The sequence below is a fragment of the Sinohyriopsis cumingii genome, chromosome 10, assembly GCF_028554795.1.
Source record: "Sinohyriopsis cumingii isolate HCF-2022 chromosome 10, ASM2855479v2, whole genome shotgun sequence".
Classification (NCBI taxonomy): Eukaryota; Metazoa; Mollusca; class Bivalvia; order Unionida; family Unionidae; genus Sinohyriopsis; species Sinohyriopsis cumingii.
Genome location: NC_142970.1, coordinates 14,327,584 through 14,355,484, shown reverse-complemented (window position 1 = coordinate 14,355,484; position 27,901 = coordinate 14,327,584). Strand labels below are relative to the sequence as shown.

General features: G+C 35.7%; 1 protein-coding gene across 4 annotated transcripts; it reads right to left on the bottom strand.

Moving 5' to 3' along the window:
• On the bottom strand, nucleotides 1–27,814 carry LOC149789628 (uncharacterized). Of its 4 annotated transcripts, none has more exons than XM_089971663.1 (5): nucleotides 27,710–27,814; nucleotides 23,690–23,857; nucleotides 13,505–14,282; nucleotides 7,370–7,489; nucleotides 1–6,292 (listed from the first exon to the last, which is right to left on the bottom strand). In XM_089971663.1, exons 2-3 carry the CDS (start codon nucleotides 23,766–23,768, stop codon nucleotides 13,873–13,875), a joined length of 489 nt encoding a protein of 162 aa, XP_089827789.1. In that variant the 5' UTR covers nucleotides 23,769–23,857; nucleotides 27,710–27,814; the 3' UTR covers nucleotides 1–6,292; nucleotides 7,370–7,489; nucleotides 13,505–13,872. The 4 variants fall into 4 exon arrangements, with proteins under 4 accessions (XP_089827789.1, XP_089827790.1, XP_089827788.1 ...); XM_089971664.1 differs by having other exon boundaries at nucleotides 7,409–7,489; XM_089971662.1 differs by having other exon boundaries at nucleotides 1–7,489.
• Nucleotides 27,815–27,901: the final 87 nt, after the last annotated feature.

Below are 27,901 nucleotides of genomic sequence, written 5' to 3'. Positions count from 1 at the left end.
TTATAAGAACCAAGTAAGAAAATTTTTATTCAAAATACCCTTGTGGTGTTTGTTAAATATCAGATTAAAGTCAGACCAGTGCAATGGAGCTTTACCAAAGCAGTCATAATTTGCCACTGCTGCATGGTTGCTGAGACAATTATTACTATTTCTGCATGTACATATTTTTGCCACTTGCCTTTAATTGATTCATATTTATAGATAAAAATCATTAAAATAATTTCGTGGTAAAAGAAGAAAAATTATAAATTGTTTTAGATAATGAAGCAGTGTTCAAGAAATTTGCCAAGGGAGCTTATGAATCTGTTGTCAAGTTCTTCAATCCAAAGCATGAAGGAGAAATTCCAGATGATATGTTTGAGCTTGACATGTCAAACAACTCTGAAGATCTTCCTGCTTCTGGAAAGAGGAAGAGAAAAGAGACGGAGACATTGAGAGAAAGTAAAACAGAAAGATGCAGGGAATGAAGTTGTAAGGAAGAAAAAAGAAAAGGTGACACCATCATCACAAAAGGCTGAGAAGCAGAAAATGGAGGCTTTTGCAGCCTGTACAGCCAGCCAAGAAATGCTCCAGACAATACTCATGAACCAGTTTTCCAGCCCTTCCACAGTCGGCAGGGATTCACTAGAGGATACACCACTCACAGAAACCTGGGGATTGTACAACATGACATTAATAAAATTACATATCCGGTGAAAACAAAGTTAACAGGTTTGCTGTATCTCTTAAAAAAATATAGTAATCACTCCTATTTTATCTATTTAAAAGCATTTTCAAAGTCCCTTTTTAAATTAAATTAATAATATATATAATCACTCCATAAAAATATGAAAACAACAATATATCCTGTAATTTGTATATATCAGTGCCATATTATGTAAAAAGATTCATCAAATAACATTGATGATATATATATATATATATATATATATATATATATATATATATATATGCATATGCATGTATGTGATTTGCTTGATATTTAGTTCATATAAATTCCAGTTTCATCAACAAATGTCCTGAAGTTCTTCCGCCTTTTAATAAATCCAGAGGTTCAGTCCTACCTTTGTGCCATGTGCAATCATTTTGATGTTGATGGGAACTTTGACCATGGAAACTTAGATGTATGTGTGTGATGCGATTTGGATTTTTAACGTAGCTTTACCAATTTTTCAGTCATATCGTTACAATGTCTGCAATATAGCAGTTTATAGTGATCCCACCCAGTCACATTATCCTGACACCAGGCCGACCAGTCCTAACACTAACTCCTAATGCTGAGCGCCAAGCGAGGCAGCTGTTAGTAACATTTTTGTAAGTCTTTGATATGACTCAGCCGGGGATCAAACCCACGACCTCCCGCATCCGAGGCAGTGGAAACTTAGAATGCTTTGAGGTGACTATTCTTCTGCAAATGACAGATATGCAAAATGATTTTTTTCTTTTTAAGATATATAGAAATGGAAAGGACTTTCAGTTGTACTGATATTAGAAGCAGGCCCATTGTGAGCAGCACAGATCTTCCTTTTTCATGTCATGCTTAGACTTCTGATTTCGTAATAAAATAGTACAGAATTAAGTGATGTACAGGCTGCAGCTGAGAATACATGTGATCTGTAGATACAAACAAGTACTAAGTGACTTTAAAAAAATAGTGGTTTCACTTGTAGATATGTAGATAATACTGATCTGTCTACATTCTAGTGAAATCACTGTATTTTGTATTGTTAAATACATGGACAGGATTCCATACTTATACACATTTATTCACAGTTTCAAAAAATTTATATTCTGAGGTCATCAGGTCATATGTTCAGGGTTTCAAACCTTGGACCACTCTACTCTGAAACAAGTGCTGTACCATATGAGCTATCAGAGATGATGCAACTGAGTCAAATAGAGTGTACATAGCGAGATCATATTAGACATTAGGCACTTCCTTCAACTGGTATGATACAAATTTCTTCCTTTTCTCTGCAAGGTTACTGGTATTTTTATGTACAGCTATCCATTTTAAATGGATGCATGTAACAGTATAATGATGAATACAACTATACATTCTTGTGCATTTTGAGCAAATTCACTATTACATATAGACTGATTAATACTTTCTCTAAGATCATCATCAAACTTGAAAAAAATGTTCTTTCAGCCATATCTGTATAGTAAGGTAACTATTATGGGAATTACCTACCTTGCCAGAAAGGGAAGTAACAAATACAGTCAACAAATAGGGCATTAATCATGTAAACAGAAAATTACATGGATGAGGTAGTTCTTTATAAGAACTTTTTAAAATTTGTTTGATTATTTGGTGGAATAAACCTACTTATTCCATTTACTAGTACTTAATACTCAAGAGAATCATACAAAGCAGTCAACTCCATGGGAAAATAATTTGTTTGTGTCAGAAGAGCCAACATACTACACACTAGAAGCTCCCTCATCACTTCATAATCCTATACAAAACACCCAAAACTTGCCCAGCGGAAAAGTCCCATCTGCTGTAACACAAGCAAAGAAAACCCATGATGCAACAATGGAAAGGAATTATGAAGATATCAGCCTCTATCAGGACTCCTGCAATTATGAGCAAATGAACAGTTGTCAAATGACAACTCACACAGTCATCAGCAGCCAGGAGAAGCAGCAACCTCTACTGCCACCACCAACACTGATAATGTCAACAACAGCAAATGCCACCCATTCATCACCAAGGAGGTCTCCATGAAAGCTGGCTGCACAGGAATCACCAGCTTTGGGGACTTCATCTTCCGGAGTAAGTAGAATGACAATGATGAGTCGGATGGCAGCAAGTATCTAGTATTTTTGATCCACTTTTTGCTGTGGGCAGGGATACTCTGTTTGTCCATCTAAATGAGCACATGTATATGGTCAGTTGTCTCTCATCCTTGTCCAACTGCTTTAATTAAACATAGGGGTAAACATATTTAACTTAGCATTAATGTTTGCAGGAGCCTGCATGAGGTATAAATGCCTGTGGGATGAAACACTTAAGCGAAGTAAGACCAACAAATTTTGTGTAATAATATTGTTATTATTAAATAATTAATTATTAGGTACATGTTGCTTTTGTTTTTGGTTTGTCAAGATAGACTAAAAATGGTAGCCAGTATAACTGGTGGACAAAGAACTGAGGAAAACCCCAGTAAGGACCACTGACCCACGGGTAGCTAATGGCCAACTTTCTCACAAAACCACATTGACTGATGCCAAGACTCAAACCCACTGAGACAGAAATGCGATGGCAGTGATCAGTAAAGGCAAGTGCTTTAGACCACTCAGCCACCAGGGGACCCCATTTTTACATAAATTGTATGCCAAACACTATCAAATGATCCATTTTAAGCACAAAATTATTGCTCCATGAAGCACACAAATTTCTACTATTTAAATATGACGATGTCACATCAATGTACACATCACAGCCCGATCAATCCCTTTCATGTACTTTTAAGAATTTCACTGAAAACTCTTAAAATGTAGCCAGTAACACTAACTGCCTTAATTTAAAGCATATTTCCACAATTGGGAGCATCATTAGATGAAAAATCTATAACTCACCAAACCCTGGTCACTATGACCTCTGACTTCCAACATTTTATATTAAAAAGAATGCTAGAATATTTTAGAAATGTAAAATATCTTGCTATTATTTGCCATCTAAATTATAATATCTCTAACCTATGTATAAATAGTGTGTAAAACTATATAACATACTTTTTTAAGTTTGATAAGTTATTTCTAAAAGCTTGTTAATAATATTTTCATGAAATTCTTTGGCATTTCCAGAAAACAAAACTCCTTAGTTCTTACGATGTCATGGTAGACGTTATCAGACTGAGGCATGCCTTGAACCATGACAAGAAAGCAAGCCGTCCAGGGTATGCCCTCATGAGAAATTTGCTACCATTAGTGTTTACTGACAAGGAAACGGACCTTTCCCAAGGTCAGTGATTGCTGAAATTTAAGGAAGGAGATCTAAGGTCTCCCTTAGACAAAACACGCATATCATCATGTAAAGGTGAGATGCATTACTGATAAGCATCTTTATCCACAATTTGTAAAAGTTTCTTTTTTAAGTTCTATTTGTAAAATATGGTTTTGCTTTTATTAGAAATATATCATATTCCATGAATGATATTTCACAGCAAACATAATTAATGCATGAAACTGATGTTTCAATAATATATGCTTTCTCTGCATATGTTAATAATATTGTAACAACTGATTATATTCCTTCATTTTTTTTAACCATGGTGGCTTATTGGTTAAGATGCTGGACTCGTGACATTAGGGTGGAGTTTAATTCATATGTACATGTCCTTGGCACTTTCTTTTCCCTCAGCACAATATAGCATTAAACATGTTGTTATGCTGTATAACCACCAAACCCCAAAAGTTTTCTTAATTAAAATTTGTCAGAATTGATATGCTAAAATATGACTTAGTTTTGAAAAGCGAGCCACCGTAGCTCGGTGGTTGAGTGTCATCCTTGTAATCCAAGAGTCACGAGTTCGGTACTCAACTAGGTCAGCTGTCTTGGTGTATCCTTGGGGAAAAGTACTTAGCTCCCATTTCCTTGACATACTATAGCCAATAACATGCGTAATGTGCTACTAAACAACAAAATCAACCTTCCATTTTCATAACGTACTCCCTGCAAATTGATATCAAATACATATATTAAAAATTAATATTTCTACTTTCTTCATGAAATGAATTAAATTCATTTTCTTACCACATATATCTTTATTTCAGAATATGTGAATGCATGGTGTAGTCAATGTGGAATAACAAACCCATCAATGACTGATTTGAATGATGATGTGACTGAAGCTGTTAGTTATTCGAGAAGAAAATGTAGACAAAACTTGATGAGTGCAGAATCACAATAAAACATCCTTGTTCAGCAGACAAAGAACATGGTTGTATTGCTATGAATGATTCTGCCAACAAATGTATTTGTGTTATGATGTTATTAAAATCAACTACACTGTTCATCTATTTTGTCCGTCTGTGTTCATTGCTTGATGAGCAAATTAGCTGGATGTACATTTTTCAAATAATACGCCTCTTGCATAATATGCTTTGTTTGAAATGAATATAAAATATCCCATACTCAAGGTCTGATTTATGCCAATGTTTCATGCCTGTAATATACGCCTGTACTTTTGTATGGTTTACATCTGTAATATTACTCTGATATGTTTTACGCCTGTACTTGAATATGTTTTACGTGTGTGATTTACGCTTGTAATACACCTTATTACATTTATGTATCTGAATACAGGTATACTAATTTAAATAATTCACTTCTGTGTATGCCTAAAGCATGCTAGTATTAAGCCAGAGATACACTAGTATTACGCCCGAGATATACTAGTATTACGCCTGAGATACGCTAATATGAAACTTTTCTCATATTCTCATAAACCAAAGAGAACCCATATTTTAGGTGCAGAATACACCTGTAGTATGTCTATGATACAGGCGTATGATTTCGTATGGGATATATATATATATATATATATATATATATATATATATATAGATATAGATATATATATATATACACGTTTATGCTCCAAATATACATCTCATACATCTCATTCAAATACTCTACCCAAACATTCCCAAACTGGTAAACTAAAAAAGATTCATGTATTCTTATGTAACCTCATGAAATGACGGTGAGATCCAAATAATCTCATGTAATGAAAATAAGATTCAACTAATCTCATGTAATGAAAATAAGATTCAACTAATCTCATGGAATGAAAACAAGATCCAAATAATCTTCTGTGATGAAAGTGAGATTAAAATAATCTACTGGATGGAAAATAAAGATTCAAATAATCTTATCTAATGAAAGTGAGATTCACATAATCTCATATATTCAAAATGACTCAATTGTACTCAAACGAAACAACAATAAATTGAAACAAACATGACTCAGTCATTTGTAAAGCTGTATGATTCATAAATATTTGTAAAACTTGCAAATGTGTCCATGCACTGACAAACCACACAGCTCTCCCAAATTCTTGGGTTGGCCATCACTTGTATTAGCCATACACATCCTTTATGGATCCACCATGCGCACAAGTTTACAAACTAGCAGTTTCGTCTTCATATGGCCTGCCGGACAGATAGCCTGAGATACTTGCACACAGTTCTCCTAAATTGGGTTGGCACACTTGTATTTACAACGCCCACCCTTCATGGATCCACCATGCGTACAGAGATACGTACAGACAGCCCTAGACAGCTACAATAAAACCAAACTGGTCATAATAATAGGTTCGGATTTAACATCTATAATAGATACATGCTACTAAATTAAACTCTAATAGCAACTTGTAATTCAAATGTTCACAACGTTTAAAATCTGCGTAGTAGCAATAAAAGCATCATTTCATGATATGACATTAAAAACTGAATAAGCTCAACATATCAAATAAAATACAAATGTAACACATACCCCTATGACTGGAGAACACAAATGGAGAACGTTCACTCCTTGACATGATCCAAAGACCAGTATGTCAGTTAGAAACAGAACTTGCCTTAAATCCACAGGAGAGTGAGTATTAGGGTAAACCCGTGCATACCATACTTTCAGTGACTCTCGCAGCAAGCAATCTATGACAAGATACATGCTAGTTCAGTTGCTTACCTAGAAAAACAATTATCCACCCATGATAATGTTGTACGCGTGTACGACGAAAATTATCAAATCATTCTAAGGCAAAACCAAGTTATTTCTTGCCTTATTCTGTGACAGTGGGAAAAACTATTTATTATAAATGTGAAGCCTGCTTTTTATTATCTGAGATTGCATTATTGGTGGCACCTTTATACTGATTACATAAATATGTGTCCTAGAAGGTCAACAGTCTCGACACATTTTAAGATCCATTCAAACATATGATGGGAAGAGAAAGAGGAGAGAGAGATAGAAGGAAATAATGAATTATATAAGTATTGTAATGCAGGTCTGAAGAACATGTGCAAGGGGAGATATTCTTTCTAAATGCAAAAATAAACCACATGTAGTTCCAAATATGATATCACCACTGGGGCAATACAAGAGACACCACCATTGTGGTTATATCATTTTTCTTCCACTAATTTATCTCATCAAGACATATACAGTTTGTACTTTGAAATATAAACTAGAATACCAAATCTGCAAAGATGCATAATGAAATGACGGCTGTCATGTAAATAAACCGTTGAATTCCCACTATACTTTCATTTTTTGTAAATCAGAATGTCATATAAATGTATCTAATTGAGGCACACCTCTACAATTCTCATATTATACACAATACTGGTGATGAACCTGAACTAACTGAATCCTATTTTGTGTCATTGCTGTGACCTTGTTTCTCATCTTCAGGGTCAGCAGTGGCTGGTCCAGATGTAGGCATTTCCGTCTCTACACTTGACTGCCTTCATCAACCTAGATGTCAAACAAAAGAAATCACTGGTAAACTATGGCAAAACTTAATGTACAAAAAAACAATGCTCTGTGATACAATCCCGGAGTCTGCAACAATAATTTCAGTTTCCTAATATAACTGGCTTGAGACACGGGCATTTAACTACAAAAAGCATTACTCAACTGCAACTGACAAATTCATTCCATGGCATTTACTTCTGCATATTTCAAAACTGGATTAAATTGAACTGACTCATTTACATTTGAAATCTGACACAGTTCTCTAATTGCATGTAAACTGTACCATATATGATACAAAGGTGCTCGACGTGAGCTTGATGTTGAAAAAGTAACAATCTGAAGGAAAATATAAGTGAACAAATTACCTCTGATGACCCCTATGACCCGTTATAATACAAGACCCTTTCTATCATATTATAGTATTATTTTTATATTGTTATTATTATTATTGCATAGTTGTTATTATATTATTAATTCCTTATAATTTTATTTAGTATTGTTGTTGATCTTATTGTTCCTGTTATCAGGCAATAGTTCTTTGACTATTATTTTAGATACACATACATAAAATGAAAGTTGTGCTAATACTAATCACCTTCTGTCTTTTCAATTCAGTGTCAAAGAAATATTGTGCGATTTTATTTCGCAGTTAATAATGACCACAGATAGAACTTGAGTTTCACTCACTTTCTGTAGTTAATAAACTTTGATAATGTGAGACCTCGGTAGCCTGACCATTCAAGCACCAACAAAAACACGGGAGTTTATTAAGTCTCAAGTTACATGATGGTAACATCTGTTGTCCAGTTCTATCACTGATGATGACATCTGATTCGATGGAATCACTGATGATGACATAACGATGGATATTAGTATTAAAATGTAGTATCTAGCGTTATCAATCGTCCAGGTTTGGGAATGTCATGGAAATAAGCTTGTGAAAGGTGAATAAAGACATTTTAATGTCAAATCGGTGCTGGAATGAAGAAAAAAATTACCTTTATTTATGTGTACAAATTGAACATGCAAAACTTTTGAGAAAGTGCCCCAAATGACTGCCATTCATTCAGGTGCACAGTGAGCGTGATTTTCTCATGATCTGTGTATGAAAATACATGATTTTCCCATGACTTGTGTGTGAAAATGCCACATGTTTCATAGGCCACATCTGACCAAAGAGAACAGGTAGTGCCAGCATCTGTTCCCATAGTGACCATTAGAATAAACCAAGTCATTATTGTACTGACACTAAAAAAGGAACATAAATCTAAATTGTTTGTTAAGTGTTTTCCTTAGGTCTCAATAGTTTCACATTTTACATCTCCCTAATTTTTAAGGTAGAAGGCATGAACCTAATTATCATACACCTAGCATTGATAAATTCACACCGAAGGTAAATCTGGTTTAGGTTTAGATTTACTCTGAGCAAGACTTGAAACTGGGCTGACTTGTTTGGTGACTGCCTGTCACAGTTAGACTAGCAGACTGCAAATGAACAACCGACTTGGCTTACATATTTACGTACATCTGCTACAAAGGTAAATATCTAAAAATCAAGATGGTTGAAAGGTGATGAAAAGTCTCAGAAACCAATCTACAAAACATGCTCATTCATTCATCAATTTCAAATTTATGGGTTTTATTTACGGCGATTTATTTACGTGTACAAGTCCATCATTTTACCATACAACTGAGATATTGTTCACCGTCTTAGAAAAATATTTTTTTTTCTTTCTCGTAAATTTGGGAATCTCATATTTTTAGTGCACATTTTTTTAAGTACACTTTTTAAGCTTGGTAAAATCTTCTTACAAATGGTGTTAGAAATATTGCAAACGAAAATGCAGAAAGAACAGTGGACATCTGTCTGATTGTTGACAGCATCTGTTTGGTTGATTGATTGATTGATTACTTAAGAGTTAAGTCTCGTGTGCCCAAACGGGTTTATTCCCTCACATCAGGATGCTAAATGTTCCTGGGAGAAGGAACTAGTGCCACATCCCACAGGCGTTTATGTGCTCAAGGAGCAATGCTAATTTAGCCATCAGGTCATAGGACTATATGTCTCTAACGACCTGAATGAAGGGCTTTCATGGGTGGGAATGGGCCCAACACACACTCATGTTAACAAAGAGTTGATTTCAGTCTGTTACTGACTGTACTAGGTGTTGACAAAAGCAGTATCTAATGCCCGTTGTGATTGGACAGAACAATGATAGCACATCGGGACACCTATCTTTAGGTGGGTGGAACCTGTTCCACATCTCCACTGTTATACAATGTCCAAGAGAGGCAAGAGGGCAAGGAACTCGGCAAGCCAGCCATGGATGTAGTGCACTCCCAAGAACGCCAGCCTGTACTTAGTCTAATTTAGTCTAGTTGTACTAATGGACAATAAATGTGTTAGCCACCTGTGCAATTGGGTCAAATCAAAACAAGTAAAATTTTCCTACATCCTAACAATCGGAAAAATTCAAGTACATATTGTACATTGTAGATGCACTACACATTTTTTATAACTAAAATGTCTGAGTGACATATAAAAAGTTTGGTCACTATTAGGTTACAAAAGGTTTGAATTTTGAAGCACTGGATTGAAGGATTCAAGTTAGTGTACATAATAGTTTTATCAAAACAGGATACCAAGCCAAAACAGTTCCCTGGATAAGACGCAATATCAGTGTTTCCCTTTACGCTAATTTGTGCATCAGGGACACACGCTGAAGAAAACTGACACACACATTTTGTTCCCATACGTTTTTTTGACGCAAAGGATTCGCATAATGCAATCAGGATTTATTTAATATCCAATGCGTAGGACGAAGGGTGGCATCGTATATACTTCGAGCATAGGCACTGACTGGTTCCCCGCTTTGTTCCCTGCCTTGCGCTCCTCTATTCGTATAGCAAAGTGTAACGCATGGAACATATAAAACAATGAACCAGACTAGCATAGGCAATGTTATGATGGAGTAGCTTCCCCTAATCTTGCAATTTCCATGGAGCTCAGCAAGCTGTTCTAGATATTTAACATCAAGGCTCGTTGCACTAGAAAGTGATCTCCAGATTAAAACGTCATGCACTAAAAAGCATTAGCGAAGAAAGTGAAAGAAGCAGAACACAAAAGAGTAACTGTGGATCTAACTTTAATGAAAAATGGAGAAAATTATTCCCTTGACTTGAATATTCATTATGATTACCTGTGTGACTTCTGATCGCGTGATTGCAAAGACTGCAAAATTGAATAATCCTCTTGTGACAGGATTTTAAAATTTTTAAAAATAGGCCCTCATTCACCATATCTGGACAACACATTATAACCTAAGACATTATTTCACAACAAAGAAATCAGTAAACTTGCAGAGACAAATGCGTTATTTGGATTACAAAGTCAGCAGGTCATTGCAGATTTTGTTGGTTTTTAACTTTTACTGCAATAAAAGAAAGATCTTAAAGTTCAAGTGTAACTTATTATAAAGATGAATCAGTATCCTCCTCAATATTTGGATAAATGTATACTAGGATGAAGTACAATGAAACCTATGATAGTACACATTTGATGAAAGGAAGTAAATTAACTCCCATTTGGTTAAAAAGATTTATTTGGCTTTTTGTACTGGCTTATATGTAATGTGTTGAGCTATAATACTGTTGAGGTGACTGTTAAAAGTACGACTTTAAAAGAAAAATAAACTAATAAAATTATTCTTTGAATGGACAATGCATTTGTTTGTTAACTGTGCATGTTGGTGTATTTGTATGTTTAGAGAAAGAGAGAGAGAGAGAGAGAATGTTGTGCAAGTTGCAATATCCTATTTCAAGCTGAAAAAGTATGAAAATTTGTCTGTACATTTTTGACCCCCACATTTTTTATTTGACCCCCAGTTTTGACACCTAGGGTTTTTTTTGTACCCTCAATTTTACACCCCTGGGGGATACAGTGAATATTGATAGCCCTTAAAGGACTTTGTAAGCAAAAGTTCCCCGTTTTTCTTCTGCTTCTTTACATTTCTCCGCAGTCCTTTTTCCTCTCTGGTAATTTCGTGGAAATGGTAGCTGTGTAGCATAGAAATGTAGACTGGATGGAAAACTCTGCTGCTTTAGTGTTAATATGGTCTGTACACAGAAGTAGGCCGCAGTATTACCTTGGCTGTCTTTCATGTTAGAGCTAGGTAGAGAGCAGAGAAGATGTTTTTATGTTTTTTTAAATTATTTTTGTTGATTTTTAAGATATATTTGGGATTTAAGAAAACGAGAACCTTTGCTGAGTATTTAGGTCCCTAGAGATGCATCCAAAGCACCCATCTGTCTATGTATATTAATCTGGTTTTTGAGAGTATCTGGGTGGATTATATGTTTTACATGTTATTTTTTAGCTAGAGGGACACCCTTGCTGAGTACTCAGGTCCTCCAGGAAATAACAGTTTTTCCAGTTACAATGAGACTGATACTTTTTTGGTCCAGGCTGTTCACTTTGGGTGGTCTGATGGACCTATTGGTTTCTTTCATAATGGAGTAGAGTATCCTTCCTTTGGTAGTGGAGTTCCAGTGCTCCTGCCATTTCTGGTTAATATAGTTTATTTCATAATGGAGTGTCCTGTCTTTGATATTGGTGTTCCAGTGCTCCTGCCACTTCTAGTTAATGTAGTTTCTGTTTATGATTTGGGCTTCTGTTTTGAGTGGGGCAAGGTTCATGTTTCCTAACATGTTTGTGCAACTTTTTTGGCTAGCTCATTACCAGGGATTCCTATATGCGAGGGTATCCACACGAATTCAACTATCTGATCCACTGTGGATAATTCCTTTACCATACAGAAAGCTCTAGTCAAGAATTGCTGTCTTGATTTGGTGCTGTTAGATTTGATGGATTCTATAACACTAAGTGAGTCACTGATAACTGCTTTTGGATCCATTTTACTGATTCTATTATTGCCCAGAACTTTGTGGTAAAAGTAGAGCAGTGGTCTGGTAATCTGGATCCCATTTGTATGTTGAATTCGGGAATGCAGCTGCTGTTCGGTGGGGGGAGGTCAGTTGTTTGGATCCATCAGTGAAAACTTTGGTTTTAAAATAAATTTCCTTTTTACTGATGGTTGTCGTGGCATAACTTTTAAATTATAAAAAATGTATAAATAGAAATTCATTTATAAAGCAAGAAAACATTTGTGTGATGTGATGTGATTTTGATTTTTAACGTAGCTTTAACAATTTTTCAGTCATATCGCTACGATGTCTGCAATGTGGCAGTTTATAGTTATGTCTAGCACTGGGAAATCATGCTGTAGATATGTAGCATGATGTCCCACCCAGTCACATTATCCTGACACCAGGCCGACCAGTCCTAACACTAACCTCTTAATGCTGAACGCCAAGAGAGGCAGCTGTTAGTACCATTTTTTAAGTCTCTGGTATGACTCGGCCGGGGATCAAACCCACAACCTCCCACATCTGAGGCGTACGCTCTAACCACTAGGCCACCGGAGCGGTAAGAAAACATTTGAAGACATGGGTAAACAATACTCTTCTGGTAAATAATTCTAAAACCATGTCAAGAGATATGGTCTATAGAAGAAGTGAAGATATCCAATGGCCAGCTTTGTAATCCACATTAAATCGGATTGAATGGCACATGCTTGGAATGAAAGCATCATCTGGTGAAGAAACTATAAAATTATGTCGTCATCCTCCAGTCGTTGATAATTTTTGTCTATAAAAATTGTTATTTATATATGCATAAAAATTAATATATTATAAAAAAATAGTATAAATAAATGTATATCACTTAAGAGTATTAAAGTGAACTTAATATAAATTTTATAACAACAAATACTATCTATTTATATCTAACTTCATGTCAGCATGACAGCTCTGCATGGCGAAACTGTCATGTTTACATTTTGTTTTCTAAATTTAAAATGAAATCATTAAGAATTGTCAATAAATGAAGTTTGTAGTTTTATTTACGACATCATTAAAAGTTTGTTATGTCAATAAAATATGAGAAATATGAATTACCTTGATACACATGTTGGAATACAGTAATTTCACTAATCTCATAGCATGTGGCATACAGATGTCCATGGTCCCAGAATATGGCAAGGAGATCCCGTGGAATCCCCTGTGTGAAAATGGCAACAAGTTGACATGAAGCTGTTAGTTGATGAATACAAAGTCCATAGTCACATACGAAAATATTCCCATCTTCATTTATAAGGATTGATGTCGGGTCTTGTAGATGTTGATGTCTGTATGTATATTTAAACTGACTGGGATTCAAAACGTCGAATCCATAAACACCAGTATCATCAGGGGATTGACAACCAGCATCACACAAGATATAAATCATGTGGTCTTTTGTTGTCACTCTACTCAATAAGTCCCCTTTACAGATCTGGTGAATCACTGTTAAAATGTCCATTGTCAAGTGACACAATGCACCAATACATCGTGTCCTGTTTCACACCAGTGACAACAAGATTATCCTGGAATCTGACAACACCATCATATAAATCCAATACTCCCTCTAGACGTAAACTCCTGGTCATTTTAATATCACGTGACATGTCTGTAGAATCAGTGGACATCATTTTTATCAGACCGTCGATATGAAGAACACAAATTGTCATGGCGTCCATCAGACACATGTCACGTGGTTCTGACTCCAGTCTGTCTGACGTGGCCAGGAATTTTCCATCATGGAGACAATGGATCCAGACTTTATCCGCATTGATGTCTAGGACAACTATCTTGTCTTGGCAGACGACAACAGAGATGTAGAAGGGGTCCACGTCGGCTTTGGAAATAAAGTGATATAAAATCGTCTACACATAAAATATATAATTATATTAAAATATGAAATAGCTTGTACATTTGAAGTGTGTAGGTATTAATACATTAATAATGATTTAATTCATTATATTTATGACTTTAAAAAATTAATTCCTGTTAAATTTGTTATACTATTTGTTCTAGATCTAGTCAAAAAATTGCAATGGTCGTAGCGGTTGTCATCGTTTATATTACTAAATTTGCATAGATATATTTAAATTAAAATACTACAATAACATCTGTGTGACATAAACATTAAAATACATCATATAAACGTTAACACACATCTACACAAAAATACTATACATGTATAATTTAGATACTAAATAACTGACCATTACAACCTTCGTAATGGCGTCATCATTTTATTATTATTACAAGAGAGATTTACAGCAGACATCACATAGATCCAGTAATCACACTATTATAGTTCTGTACAGTATTGTAATAAACTGAAGATACCAACAATAGTGTGTTAACAGGCTCTATGTGGAAACTGCTATTGTCCCTCATTTTTAATCATGTTACGTACGTGCATTCATGCATGTGTATTACTCGTATATGCCTCCAAAATGGACAAGACAAATTAAGACATGGGGGCCATCCCTACATTAAGTAACTCAGTCTCTGTGTCATTGCTTGAAAGCTACAGAGTAAAGGTCTTTATCCCACTACCGCATACTAACTGCACAAAACAGGAATACACCAAAATCAAGAAGAAAAACACTTTTTTAAACTGGTTTTGAGTCAAAACAAGGAAATGGTGGACAGACTACCGGTTTCGCAAAGAGAATAATGGCTGTCAATTTTAACAAGTACAACTATAAATAAAGCATCATCACACATAAATCAAACACAATCAACGTAACTTCCATTTGTTAACAAAACCATTACAAAATTGTGAAACACTTCACTAATTTACAACTATAACAGTATCACTTAAAAAAATTAAATTTTGTTTCAAATTCCAATAAAGGCCAGGGAAAAAATATCTCGAAAATATAAAGCATTTAACCTGATGAATGCCATTTCTCTCATTCTCTGAAAAGATGTTTAACTATATTATTAGCATTGGCCATGCAAATGAGGTAGGAGCAGCAGGTGAACAAAATTCACAAAATAATAATACAGTGTAGTAATAATAATAATAATAAACCATTCATCTAACATTTCCCTGTCATACTCAACATTTAGTCGTTACCAGTTATGTATGTGCTACCCTGAATATTTCAATGAAAATCCATGTTAGTAAATGTCTTCATTCATTTACTTGTCTGCTGCATTGTCTCACACTGGGCTGTCTGCATTGGATTAAAGTTTACACGACACAGGTCAAAAGTAGCAATTTACTCTGACAGAGTTTGAGTATCGAGTTTTGAAAGAGCATGCGTCTTCAAAAGTATCACACAAACTCTGCCTACTACAACACTCTCTGGGAACAATGAAAATATCTGACAAACTTATATAACGGAAGACAGATTACACAGAGGTTTATGTTTTAAAGACTTCTTAGTAAATTAGGTTGCTTTATAATATAAAACAAGAATATATCGTCAGCTTTTAACCAAATTTTATCATTGTTCTTAATGCTGTTATGTGCAAACTCCTGGTAAACATTTGTAACGATTGAAGAAATAATTTGTAAAGAGATTTAAACCGTGACACCTTGAATGCGTTTGGGGTTATCTCTCTTTGTGTAGTGGGTCTTGTTAGTTTAAATCCTTTTCCATGAGAACATGTTCCCGAGCTTGAAGAGAGATCCGAACTCCAGATATATAATTATCGATATGTGTCGAGTTTTATTTCTCAACATAAGAGGAAAGTCTTGCACCATTTTATCATGTCATTGGATAGTAAAGAATCAACTAAGCAAATGTCGTGCATGTCACTGATGTAGTGAGTTTTCAAGAAGACAACTTTTCGCAAAGAAAGTGACTATCTTGGGAAGAAAGTAATCGCCATTTGTTCACTTTAAACATGTGCATTCAAACCATGTGTATGCTTGTGTGTACGTGTGTGTGTGTGTATATATATATATATATATATATATATAGTAAAAGATTTTCATGAATAACTTGTTATGATGAGTCCGCCATGTTCACGAAAATGAATCACTGGTCGTAAAGAAGATCAATACCTGTTCATGCAGAAATTATATTGTATGAAAAATGCACATTTTCAAGCAGATTAACTTTTTCTTCCCCGTTTGCAGGCTCTTTTTCGTGAAATAAGGTAATTACAAACAAAAACTGCACTTTTCTCCTGAAAAGAGACTTTCTATTACAAAGATTGTATCAACATGTATTGCATTAACACAAACAAATCACTTTTCTAAAAGAAGCTGAAAATTATTAACGCTGATGAAATTAGCGATGTCGATTAAGCAAAAAATAACAAAAATACTTTGCCAAGAATTTACCAAACACAGTTATCCTAATAAGTGATTTGAAACTCAACAGTGACAAACAAATGTATCTTAGATGTCAAACGCGTACCAATGTGATCATTATTGCATTTAGTCCAGTCATGCGACATCACCTAACTGTCCTTGTGAGAGACTGCCACCAGAGGAAGTTGATGTTGCTGTTGTTATAGGGATTAATGGGGCCCCGAGTGGCCGAGTGGTCTAAAGCGCTCTTCGTTACGGATCACTGCCATCTCACCTCTGTCTGCGGCGGTTCGAGTCTAAGATTCAGCCAATGTGGGCATGTGAGAAAGCTTGCCAGTAGCTTCTCGTGGGTCGGTGGTTCTTTCCGGGGTTTTCCGGGTTCTTCCTCCACCATTAATACTGGCCGCCATGTATAGCCTATCGTGCTGAAAAATGGCGTTAAACCCCACAACAACAACAACAACAATAGGGATTAATGCCATTTTTCAGCTCAAGATAGGCTATACATAGTATAACTGGTGAAGGAAGAACCCTGGAAAACCCAGGGAAGAACCACCAACCCACGAGAAGCCAGAGGAAGTTGTCACAGAATTAGGCAAAGAAATAACTTGGTCTTGCCTTAGAACTATTTGACTATTTTTCATTGTACATACATACATTATCTAGGGTGAATAAATGTTTTTCCAGGTAAGCGACTATATTATACCTCGCCAGAAATTAATAACATGATATGCATGCGTATTTTAGCCGGACTATTGTTCACTCTCCTATGGATTTAAGTAAGATCTATTTCTAAACCAACACTGGTAGTTTTGGTGTGATGTGATTTTGATTTTTAACATAGCTTTAACAATTTTTCAGTCATATCGCTACAATGTCTGCAATGTGGCAGTTTATAGTGATGTCTAGCACTGGGGCATCATGCCGCAGACATGTAGCATGATGTCCCACCCGGTCACATTATCCTGACACCAGGCCGACCAGTCCTAACACTAACCTCTTAATGCTGAATACCAAGCGAGGCAGTTGTTAGTACCATTTTTTTTAAGTCTCTGGTATGACTCAGCCGGGGATCGAACCCACAACCTCCCGCATCCGAGGCGGACGCTCTAACCACTAGGCCACCGGAGCGGTGGTTGTTTTGGATCACGTCAAGGAGTGTACGCTTTCCATTGTTCTCCAGCCATAGGGGTAAGTGTTAAATTTATATTTCATTTGATATGCGAAGCTTATTTGGTTTGTAATGTCTTATCACGTAATAATGCATTTATTACAACGCAGATTTGAACTTTGAATTACAAGTAACTATTAGAGGTTAATGTATTATCATATATTTAGAGATTTTACAGAAACTATTATTATGACCAGTTTGGTTTTCTTTTAGGTGATTCTGACTGTGACTGTGTGAATATGACTAGAGTTGACTAGAGATGTCTAGAGCTATCTGAAGCTGTTTAAAGCTGTCTGGAGTTTCCAGAGTATTTAAGGCTGCGGGCTGTCAATACGTATGTATGTACATAAGTCTGAGCCATGGACGTAGATGTAGCTAATTAGAGGGTGCTGTATGCTGTCTGTACATGTGTATACATATGACTGTACATGTGGTGGATCCATGAAGGGTGCCAGCATCCGATAAGAGTGTGGGCCAACCTATGGAATCGTGCGACTCTACAAGGGGTCTAGAAGCATACGTTTGATTCAATTGCTGTTCCAATTGGGCGCATTTTTATGTTTATAAAATTATTTTGAATCTTAGTTGTGTCACAAGAGAATATGTGACTATCTCTCAAAGTCTGACATTATTTTGAATCTTAATCGGAGTTCATACTTGACATTATGTGAATCTCTCTTGTAGTGTATAATACTGTTTGAAAACGTATATGCAGTCCATGAGGTTCTTGTCATATTGAGTTCATATTCTTGGTTTACTTTCATTGTGTGAATGTTTGTGTAGAGTTTTAATAAATTTCCATCTTTCGCACATTGTGTTTGTCTTATTCATTTAGTCCAAAAACCCACTCGTTTCTATTCTGCGACAATGGGGTCAGAAGTGGGATCTTTGGATTAAGTTAATCGTCATCATCTTGTTTGTGAAAGTCTACACTTATTGCTTATATTCGAGTGTGACCTTCATGACAAGATAATCTTCAAGTAGGTGTTTACTTTGTTTAGTTCTAGGTCTGTGGGTCTAGTATAAATCCATAATCACTTTGCCTTCATCAGGAATATAGGATTAGTTTCTCTTGTAAAATTAAATTTGTTATATTACTAGACATGTCATCCCTTAAGGACTTGGTCGCCTTAGGCAAAGAACATGGGTATGAGGGAGAAAGTTTAAAGGAATTTATTAAGAAAGAACAAGCTCGGGAGAGGGATGAAAGGGTAAAGGAGAGGGATGAAAAAAGGGAATTAGAAAGGGAAAAAAGGGAAACAGAGGAAAAACGGGTAGAATTAGAGAAGAAAAAAATAGAACTAGAAAAACAGGCAGAGAAGGAATAGATAGAACTAGAAAAACAGGCCGAAAAGGAAAGGATAGAATGGGAAAGGGGAGCTGAGAGGAAGAAGATAGAGTTAGAAAAAAAGCAAGGTTAGAAACTTTGGAGGTAGAAGAAAGATTAAGGCAACAAGATCATGAACGTAAGGTAGAGTTAGCAACAGCTAGAAAAGGAGAACATGATTCTGCCTCTAGTAAATTAAAGGGTCCCAAATTACTCCCCTTTGACGATAAAAAGATGACATGGATAGTTATCTTCATCAGTTTAAGCGGTATGCCATGAACCAGAAGTGGAGTCAAAATGACTGGGCACTGCATCTCAGTGCTTTATTTTAAGGTAAAGCGCTGGATGTGTACTCGCGACTTCATATAGACAATGTGTTCAAACAGGATGTCCTGAAGGAAGCACTTCTAAAAAGGTACGAGCTGACTGAACAGGTATAGCAAGCCTGAGAATGGAGAAACCTTTGATCAGTTCATCATTGGAATAGCGAACTATTTTCAGCAGTGGATTAAATGCGACAAAGTGGTGAAAACATTTTGAAGGGTTGACTGATTTCTTGCTCAGAGATCAATTGTTGAACACAGTTGGGCGGGAACTAAATCAGTTTCTGAAAGAGAAAGTCTTCTCAAACATACAGGATATGGTTAAGCAAGCCGATTTCTTTGCCAAGGCTCATGGGGGAACCCAGAATGTGGTTTCAAAACATTTAAAGTCTGGAAACCAGTAAACGAGACCGATGCCTAGGGATATTGTGAAATCAGCTGAGGCAAGTAGGAATACAAGTCGTCAGGATATACGATGTTACTTGTGTAAGGAATGGGGTCGTGTTCAAGCAAAATGTCCTTAAAGAAAGGGACTTTTACATAAGGTAGCCGTGGCTATACAGAATAAAGGTATATCTAATAATTTTGAGCAGGTAGAACCAAGTATTCATACACTTGGCACGTGTCTTTTCCCCGAAGCACGAGTACCAACCGCGAGAGATTTCGTGAACGGTCCAGAAGTCATAGCATTATGTGACACTTGGTTGCACGGGTGTAGTGATCAAATGCAGTTTCGTGCAGGATAACCAAATGCTTGGGTGGGAGTCCCCATGTATGCTACTCGATCAGACGATCGGTCGCATTCCCTTAGCAAGGATCACGGTTGAAACACCTTTCCTAACCGGAACTGTTGATGCCCTTTGTATGGAAAACCCTATTTACGATAAGACGATCAGTAGTTTTGAAGGTTCTCGTCTTCCAACCATGGCAGATTTCAGGATACCTTTGGCACAGGCAGTCAAAAGGAGAGTGCAAACATGACATGAAAAAACCGAGTTTCAGAATTTAATAGTCCCTGAATTGATCTCCGGAATTTCATGTGATGAATTCAAACGATAACAAGAAATTGAAGAATCCATCAAAACCGTTATTGAGAAAATCACGTCTGGTGCAATTAAACACTGCAAAGGTGGGGGCAGCTCGAGATTTGTTTGGAGGAACGAGCTAATTCTCTTTTTAATATTGGGAAATATCAAGTATGTCCAACACTTTTCACTCTATTCCAACCGAATGTAAATCATTCATTAGACAAATTTAAGATATCATGCATTTAATTTTATAAAACAATAAATTGAAAGAAATAATAATATAATGAACTGGAAGTTATGCTATCACACACTAGACTATGCATATCATACACCGAATGTATTATACAACATACAATAATAAAACGGCACCTCATATGATTACACGATTAATGCAGTCTTGTGTTGCCCTCTTGCGGACACTTGCTTGTGATAGATAAGTATTAATAACAATAAAAATTTGTGATTTATGCCAACAAAGTTGACTATAGACTGAATTATACGGGATATAGATATCAGGATTTCTTTTACCCACGGTCTTGCAAAACATGTTCTTGTAGACTTTAACTAGAAGGCTACATTATTCCTCAATGTAATTCTACTCTAATATAAACAAAATTAGACTTTTCGGTTTAGATGTTCATCAATTGAAAACATACAAATACATGTACAAAGTTTTATTCTTGTGACGTCTAATTTCCAATCTTTTAAAATGGCACATGCATAAAATCTGTATTAAAAGATATAATTTTTTCTTGAATCTATTTTATGCCAGAGACAACAACACATCTGTCTGGGGATGCTTTATCAACGAAATCGTTGTCATCGTTACCAGTCTTCTTTGTTATCATAATATCTAGATCGAGATCATCCCAAGAAAGGTTGTCTTAACATCGTCCATGCGAGGAAAAGAATTCATACATTTTTGACCCTTTTCTTACAAAAATCTAATACCTCTCCACAGAGCAGACATTTTAAGTGGTATACATAATAGTACACAATTCTTTAAGCTCTGTAAAAACAAAACCTAGCATTGCAGTGATAAGATTACCTGCCAAGAGTGACAAAAGCATGTTTGTACCTGTCACCACAGTCACACTTGCTATTGGTCGGTTCATATTGCATATGAATACACATTATGTAGCCACACACTACACTGAACAAAGAGTGGTGTCAGTTATTAATCTCTTTTATAAGAGAGAAAAAGAATACATGCATTTGTTATGATGCGGACTCTGTCTTTGGGTTCTTTCTTTGTACAGACTATATTTGCATGTATGTTTGATACACTAAGGACTTGACGCTTTAAAGCGAAATAAAAATGTTAATTCTAAATGGAAGTTCTATGTATAACCATTAGACATGCAAACTTAGAAATCCAGTACTGCAACAATAGGTGTCATGGTGGAAGTTTACAAGCATTACCAATGAAAAGACATGTATTGCAGCCAGTTGGAATATCAAGTTACCAAAACCTGAGCTTATGGTTTTACATTGTAGTTTTTAGGTTACTTGGTAATTCCATATTTAGGTTTAGCCAACTCTGATGCGTTTCCCACTGCTGCTGTATTGCTATTACACATGGTCCTTCTTGTCTTTCCTTCCTAATATATGTATTAAAAGCATATGTATGCAGGGTATGAAAATATTTTCTGACCGATTCCATTAGGTATGACCGACACTATGTAACAAAGAGTATGAAACTAAGATCAAACTATTTGCTGAAATATTCAAATACTTATACAAGACTTATGTAACAAAGCCTATGAAGATATTAAATTATGAACTGTCATATTCCATTAGGTATGTCAGACCTTATGTAACAAAGACTATAAAAATATAATATTATTAACTGTCATATTCCATTAGGTATGTCAGACCTTATGTAACACAGACAATGAAAATATGATATTATTAACTGTCATATTCCATTAAGTATGTCAGACCTTATGTAACAAAGACTGAAAATATGATATTATTAACTGTCATATTCCATTAGGTATGTCAGACCTTATGTAACACAGACAATGAAAATATGATATTATTAACTGTCATATTCCATTAGGTATGTCAGACCTTATGTAACAAAGACTGAAAATATGATATTATTAACTGTCATATTCCATTAGGTATGTCAGACCTTATGTAACAAAGACTATAAAAATATAATATTATTAACTGTCATATTCCATTAGGTATGTCAGACCTTATGTAACACAGACAATGAAAATATGATATTATTAACTGTCATATTCCATTAAGTATGTCAGACCTTATGTAACAAAGACTGAAAATATGATATTATTAACTGTCATATTCCATTAGGTATGTCAGACCTTATGTAACACAGACAATGAAAATATGATATTATTAACTGTCATATTCCATTAGGTATGTCAGACCTTATGTAACAAAGACTGAAAATATGATATTATTAACTGTCATATTCCATTAGGTATGTCAGACCTTATGTAACACAGACAATGAAAATATGATATTATTAACTGTCATATTCCATTAGGTATGTCAGACCTTATGTAACAAAGACTGAAAATATGATATTATTAACTGTCATATTCCATTAGGTATGTCAGACCTTATGTAACACAGACAATGAAAATATGATATTATTAACTGTCATATTCCATTAGGTATGTCAGACCTTATGTAACAAAGACTGAAAATATGATATTATTAACTGTCATATTCCATTAGGTATGTCAGACCTTATGTAACAAAGACTGAAAATTTGATATTATTAACTGTCATATTCCAATAGGTATGTCTTAGGAAACAAATCAGTATGAAAATAGTCACTGGCATATTCCACTCTGTAATGAATGTATTGCAAGTATCAGTATGCAGAGCATGAAAATATTCACTGACAAACTCCATTTGATTTTTATATGTAACTTATGGATCACTGACAAACTCCACTGGATTTTTATATGTAACATATGGATCACTGACAAACTCCACTGGATTTTTATATGTAACATATGGATCACTGACAAACTCCACTGGATTTTTATATGTAACTAATGGATCACTGACAAAACCACTGGATTTTTATATGTAACTTATGGATCACTGACAAACTCCACTGGATTTTTATATGTAACTTATGGATCACTTACTGTTTTTTTCTAGTGTCAGAGTCCCAACATTGGCAAGACTCTTACTGTAACAAACTTTTTCCTCTCCTCCTGTGGCCATTTTATCTTTTTATATGATTGTGCTTGAGGGTTACTGACTCCAAATGAAATGAGTTTTCAACCTAACACAATGCTGATACGAGGACTGGGCTGCAAAATATAGACAGGAATATTCTAGCCGTATCGATGTAATAATATACATAACTACTGTTGTAATGATATCAGCCTGCTTGTAAAAGAAAATATCTATAAAAATGAAATCGCATAAACATTTTGGTGTGTGAAGACCTTATATATCTGCACTTACGTACACTCTTAGTGTTGTGTGATATTAGTGATATTGTGCCATCTTAGATGTGTAGTGTGATATAAGTGATTTTGTGTGATCTTAGAGGTGTTGTGCAAGCTTAGTGGTGTTGTGTGAGCTTAGTGGTTTTGTGTGATCTTAGAGATGTGGTGTGTGATATAAGTGGTTTTGTGTGATCTTAGTGGTTTTGTGTGATCTTAACGGTTTTTAAGTGATATTAGAGGTGTGTGATATTAGTGGTTTTGTGTGATCTTAGAGGTGTGGTGTGATTTTAGAGGTGTAGTGTGACCTTAGTGGTTCTGTGTGATCTTGGAGGTGTTGTGTGATATTAAGTGGTTTTGTGTCATCTTAGGTGTGTTTTGTGATCTTAATGGCCTTATACATGTTAGAGTAGCTAATGGTTACAATGACTGGATGAAGCATTGTGCTTTTGTGTTTGGAGAATTATTGGTTAGTAATAATGTAGGTGTGGAGTTAGTGGTGGGTATAAATACTGTAGATGGGGAGTTAGAGGTGGGTATAAATAATGTAGATGGGGAGTTAGAGGCGGGTATAAATAGTGTAGATGGGAGTTAGAGGTGGGTATAAATACTGTAGATGGGGAGTTAGAGGTGGGTATAAATAATGTAATATGGAGTTAGAGGTGGGTATAAATACTTTAGATGGGGAGTTAGTGGTGGGTATAAATACTGCAGATGGAGAGTTAGAGGTGGGTATAAATACTGTAGATGGAGAGTTAGAGGTGGGTATAAATACTGTAGATGGAGAGTTAGAGGTGGGTATAAATACTGTAGATGGGAGTTAGAGGTGGGTATAAATACTGTAGATGGGAGTTAGAAGTGGGTATAAATACTGTAGTTGGGGAGTTAGAGGTGGGTATAAATACTGTAGATGGGGAGTTAGAGGTGGGTATAAATACTGTAGATGGGGAGTTAGAGGTGGGTACAAATACTGTATATGGCGAGTTAGAGGTGAGTATAAATACTGTAGATGGGGAGTTAGTGGTGGGTATAAATACTGTAGATGGGGAGTTAGAGGTAGGAAAATACTCTAGATTTGGAGTTTGAGAGTATAAATGATGAGGATGGGGAGATAAGTTTTAGGGGTAAATGCTAAATTATATCAGTTAATTAGTGGTAAGTGTAAATAATATAGATGAGGAGTTAGTGGGATGTGTAAATACAATGAATATGGAGTTAGTAGTGGATGTAAATACTGCAAATGAAGAGTTAGTGGTGGGTTTAAAAACTAGCGATGGGAGCTGAGTGAGTGAGATTTTGACTTTTTAACATAGCTCTAACAATTTTTCAGTCATATCGCTACGATGTACAATAATACCTCGAACATTCGCGAGGTTAGGTTCCAGAACCAGCTGCAGTTCAGGAGGAATCGTGAATGTTTGGTATGAGTCACTAAAAATGCATATAAATGCTTATTTCTAGGGTTTAAACCCTAAATATGACCCAAATCATGCTTCCAAAGCACTTTGATTTCATTTAAAAGTTAGCTTAATACATTACCCTTAAAAAGAGAAATAAATGGTTGATGTAAAAATAGAGTACAGTATCGCCTAATGGATATTTGCCACACTAACGCATTTACAGTACCGTACATGTACTAATATTACCCCTATACTAATTCATTGGCTGCCGTTTTCTTTTGCACTCACAGTAAGGTAAAACCAAGTGATGAATGGGACAGTAAACTTAATGACTGACGTTTTCTTTGTCATTGTCAGGAAGGTAAACTAGGTAAACTTCATATGTCACAGAAGTCATATAACGAAGGTACAATTCAATAAAACAAAGAAAACATGTACGTAGAGGGTACCAATGAAAATTTTGCGAATCCAGAAACGCGAATACATGAGGTATTACTGTATGCAGTGCGGCACTTTATAGTGATGTCTAGCACTGACGCATCATGCAGCTGACATGTAGCATGATGTCCCACTCAGTCACATTATCCTGACACCAGGCCGACCAGTCCTAACACTAACCTCTTAATGCTGATGGCCAAGGGAGGCAGCTGTTAGTACCATTTTTGTAAATCTTTGCTATGACTCAGCCAGGGATCGAACCCACGACCTCCCCCATCCGAGGCGGATACTCTAACCACTAGGCCACTGGAGCAGTCAACTATGAGAGTTAGTGGTTTGTGTAAATAGTGTAGATGGGGAGTAAGTGGTGTGTGTAAATAATGTTGCTGTTTTTGCTGTTCGGTTTAATGCCATTTTTCAGCACAAGATAAGCGATACATGGCAGCCAGTATTAGTTGTGGAAGAAGAACCCAGGAAAACCCCCTGAAAGAACCACCGACCCACAAGAAGCTACTAGCAAGCCTTCTCACATATCCACATTGGCCGAATCTACGACTCGAACCCACGCAGACAGAGTTTAGATGGCAGTGATCGGTAACAGAATGCTTTAGACCACTCGGGGCTCCTGTAAATAGTGTAGATGGGGTGCTAGTGGTGTGTGTAAATAGTGTAGATGGGGTGTTAGTGGTGTGTGTAAATAGTGTAGATGGGGTGTTAGTGGTGTGTGTAAATAGTGTAGATGGAGTGTTAGTGTGTGTAAGTAGTGTAGATGGGGAGTAATTTGTGTGTGTAAATAATGTAGATGAGGTGTTAGTGGTAATTATAATGATAGTGGAGGTTAGAAATCCATGTAAATACCAGTAATGATTTCTGCTAAAGAGTCTTCATCTACTCTTATTGACCTCAGTCACTGGAAATGATGTGCACATGTACCTTATAATCGCACTCGCTAAAAATAAAATACTTTCTGCGCATTAAATGACCTAGGTGTGAGTTAACTGATTTAATATGTGAACATCTGACTCAATGCAACTGTACAACTCTCTGCATCATAACGTACGCATGAATATTTAAAAACTCTGAATTCAATTGATGATGTATCATCAACTATATAAATAATTCTCAGAGTGTTTTGTGATCTTGATTTGAGTAAATGTATGACTGCATATTCAGTACAACATTATTCCATTTTCATGCATTGATTCAATTGGAATTCATGTTTCATGAAAGTAAATGGAAAGACTGATGCTTACAGAATATCTATAAATCCCTTGAAATGCAACTTTCTCAAATAAACCAGACTGTATTCTCTGTAATGACCGTACTTGTCTTCAAGCAAAGTCGTATTATCATACACAAAACCAACCAATCACTGCAACATGGGTTCGTATCATAGCTTAAAATTGACCTGTCATACATGTACAATATAATAACTGCTACATATTAACCGGGCGTGATCAGTTACATGTCGAGCGGTACCGTGGGAAAATGATTTGGCATTCCTTAAAGGTATGATACTAAGCCAAACTACGGATAAGCATGCAAAGTCGAATGCCTGTGCTAAATAACAGTACGAAATGTATTACGCTACGCGAAATGTAGCTTAAAATAACGTCTATTCTCATATGGTCGCGCGAGAAAGGAGAGAAAGTGTCCTCCCTTATAGTAGTCCAACATGTAAGACCTGATACTGATATGTATGTTGTGGGCGTCAAGGTCTTACAGCCTAACTAATGGCGCTGTGTAGCGTGCTTTGATGTCGACTAACATCGTTACGAAAGTCAAATTTTCAGGAATATTTCAAACAATTGACAACTAAAAAAAAACGATGCTTTTTTACAAAGTAAAATCATAATATTTTAGTCACTTTACTTACTCTAAAAAGTCGGATGTCTTTTCTCTAATAATTTCAAATTCTCACAAAAGGAATGGACTTATTTTCAAGTTTCACTGGCCTGCATTTAACTTAGCTGGAAAGCGATTAAAGCCGGGAATGCTGAAATCGGGTTAAGTCGAAATATTATTCTTTAACGAAACGAATAAAAATATATTATGCCTATTGGAACTG

What these genes read in the sequence shown, in the direction of transcription:
- LOC149789628 (XM_089971662.1), bottom strand. Translation starts at nt 23,768, where the DNA reads ATGGCCACAGGAGGAGAGGAAAAAGTTTGTTACAGTAAGAGTCTTGCC. An exon ending in TCTGACACTAGAAAAAAACA is followed by an intron (nt 14,283 to 23,689) that starts GTAAGTGATCCA and finishes TTATTTCCAAAG; the next exon opens with CCGACGTGGACCCCTTCTAC.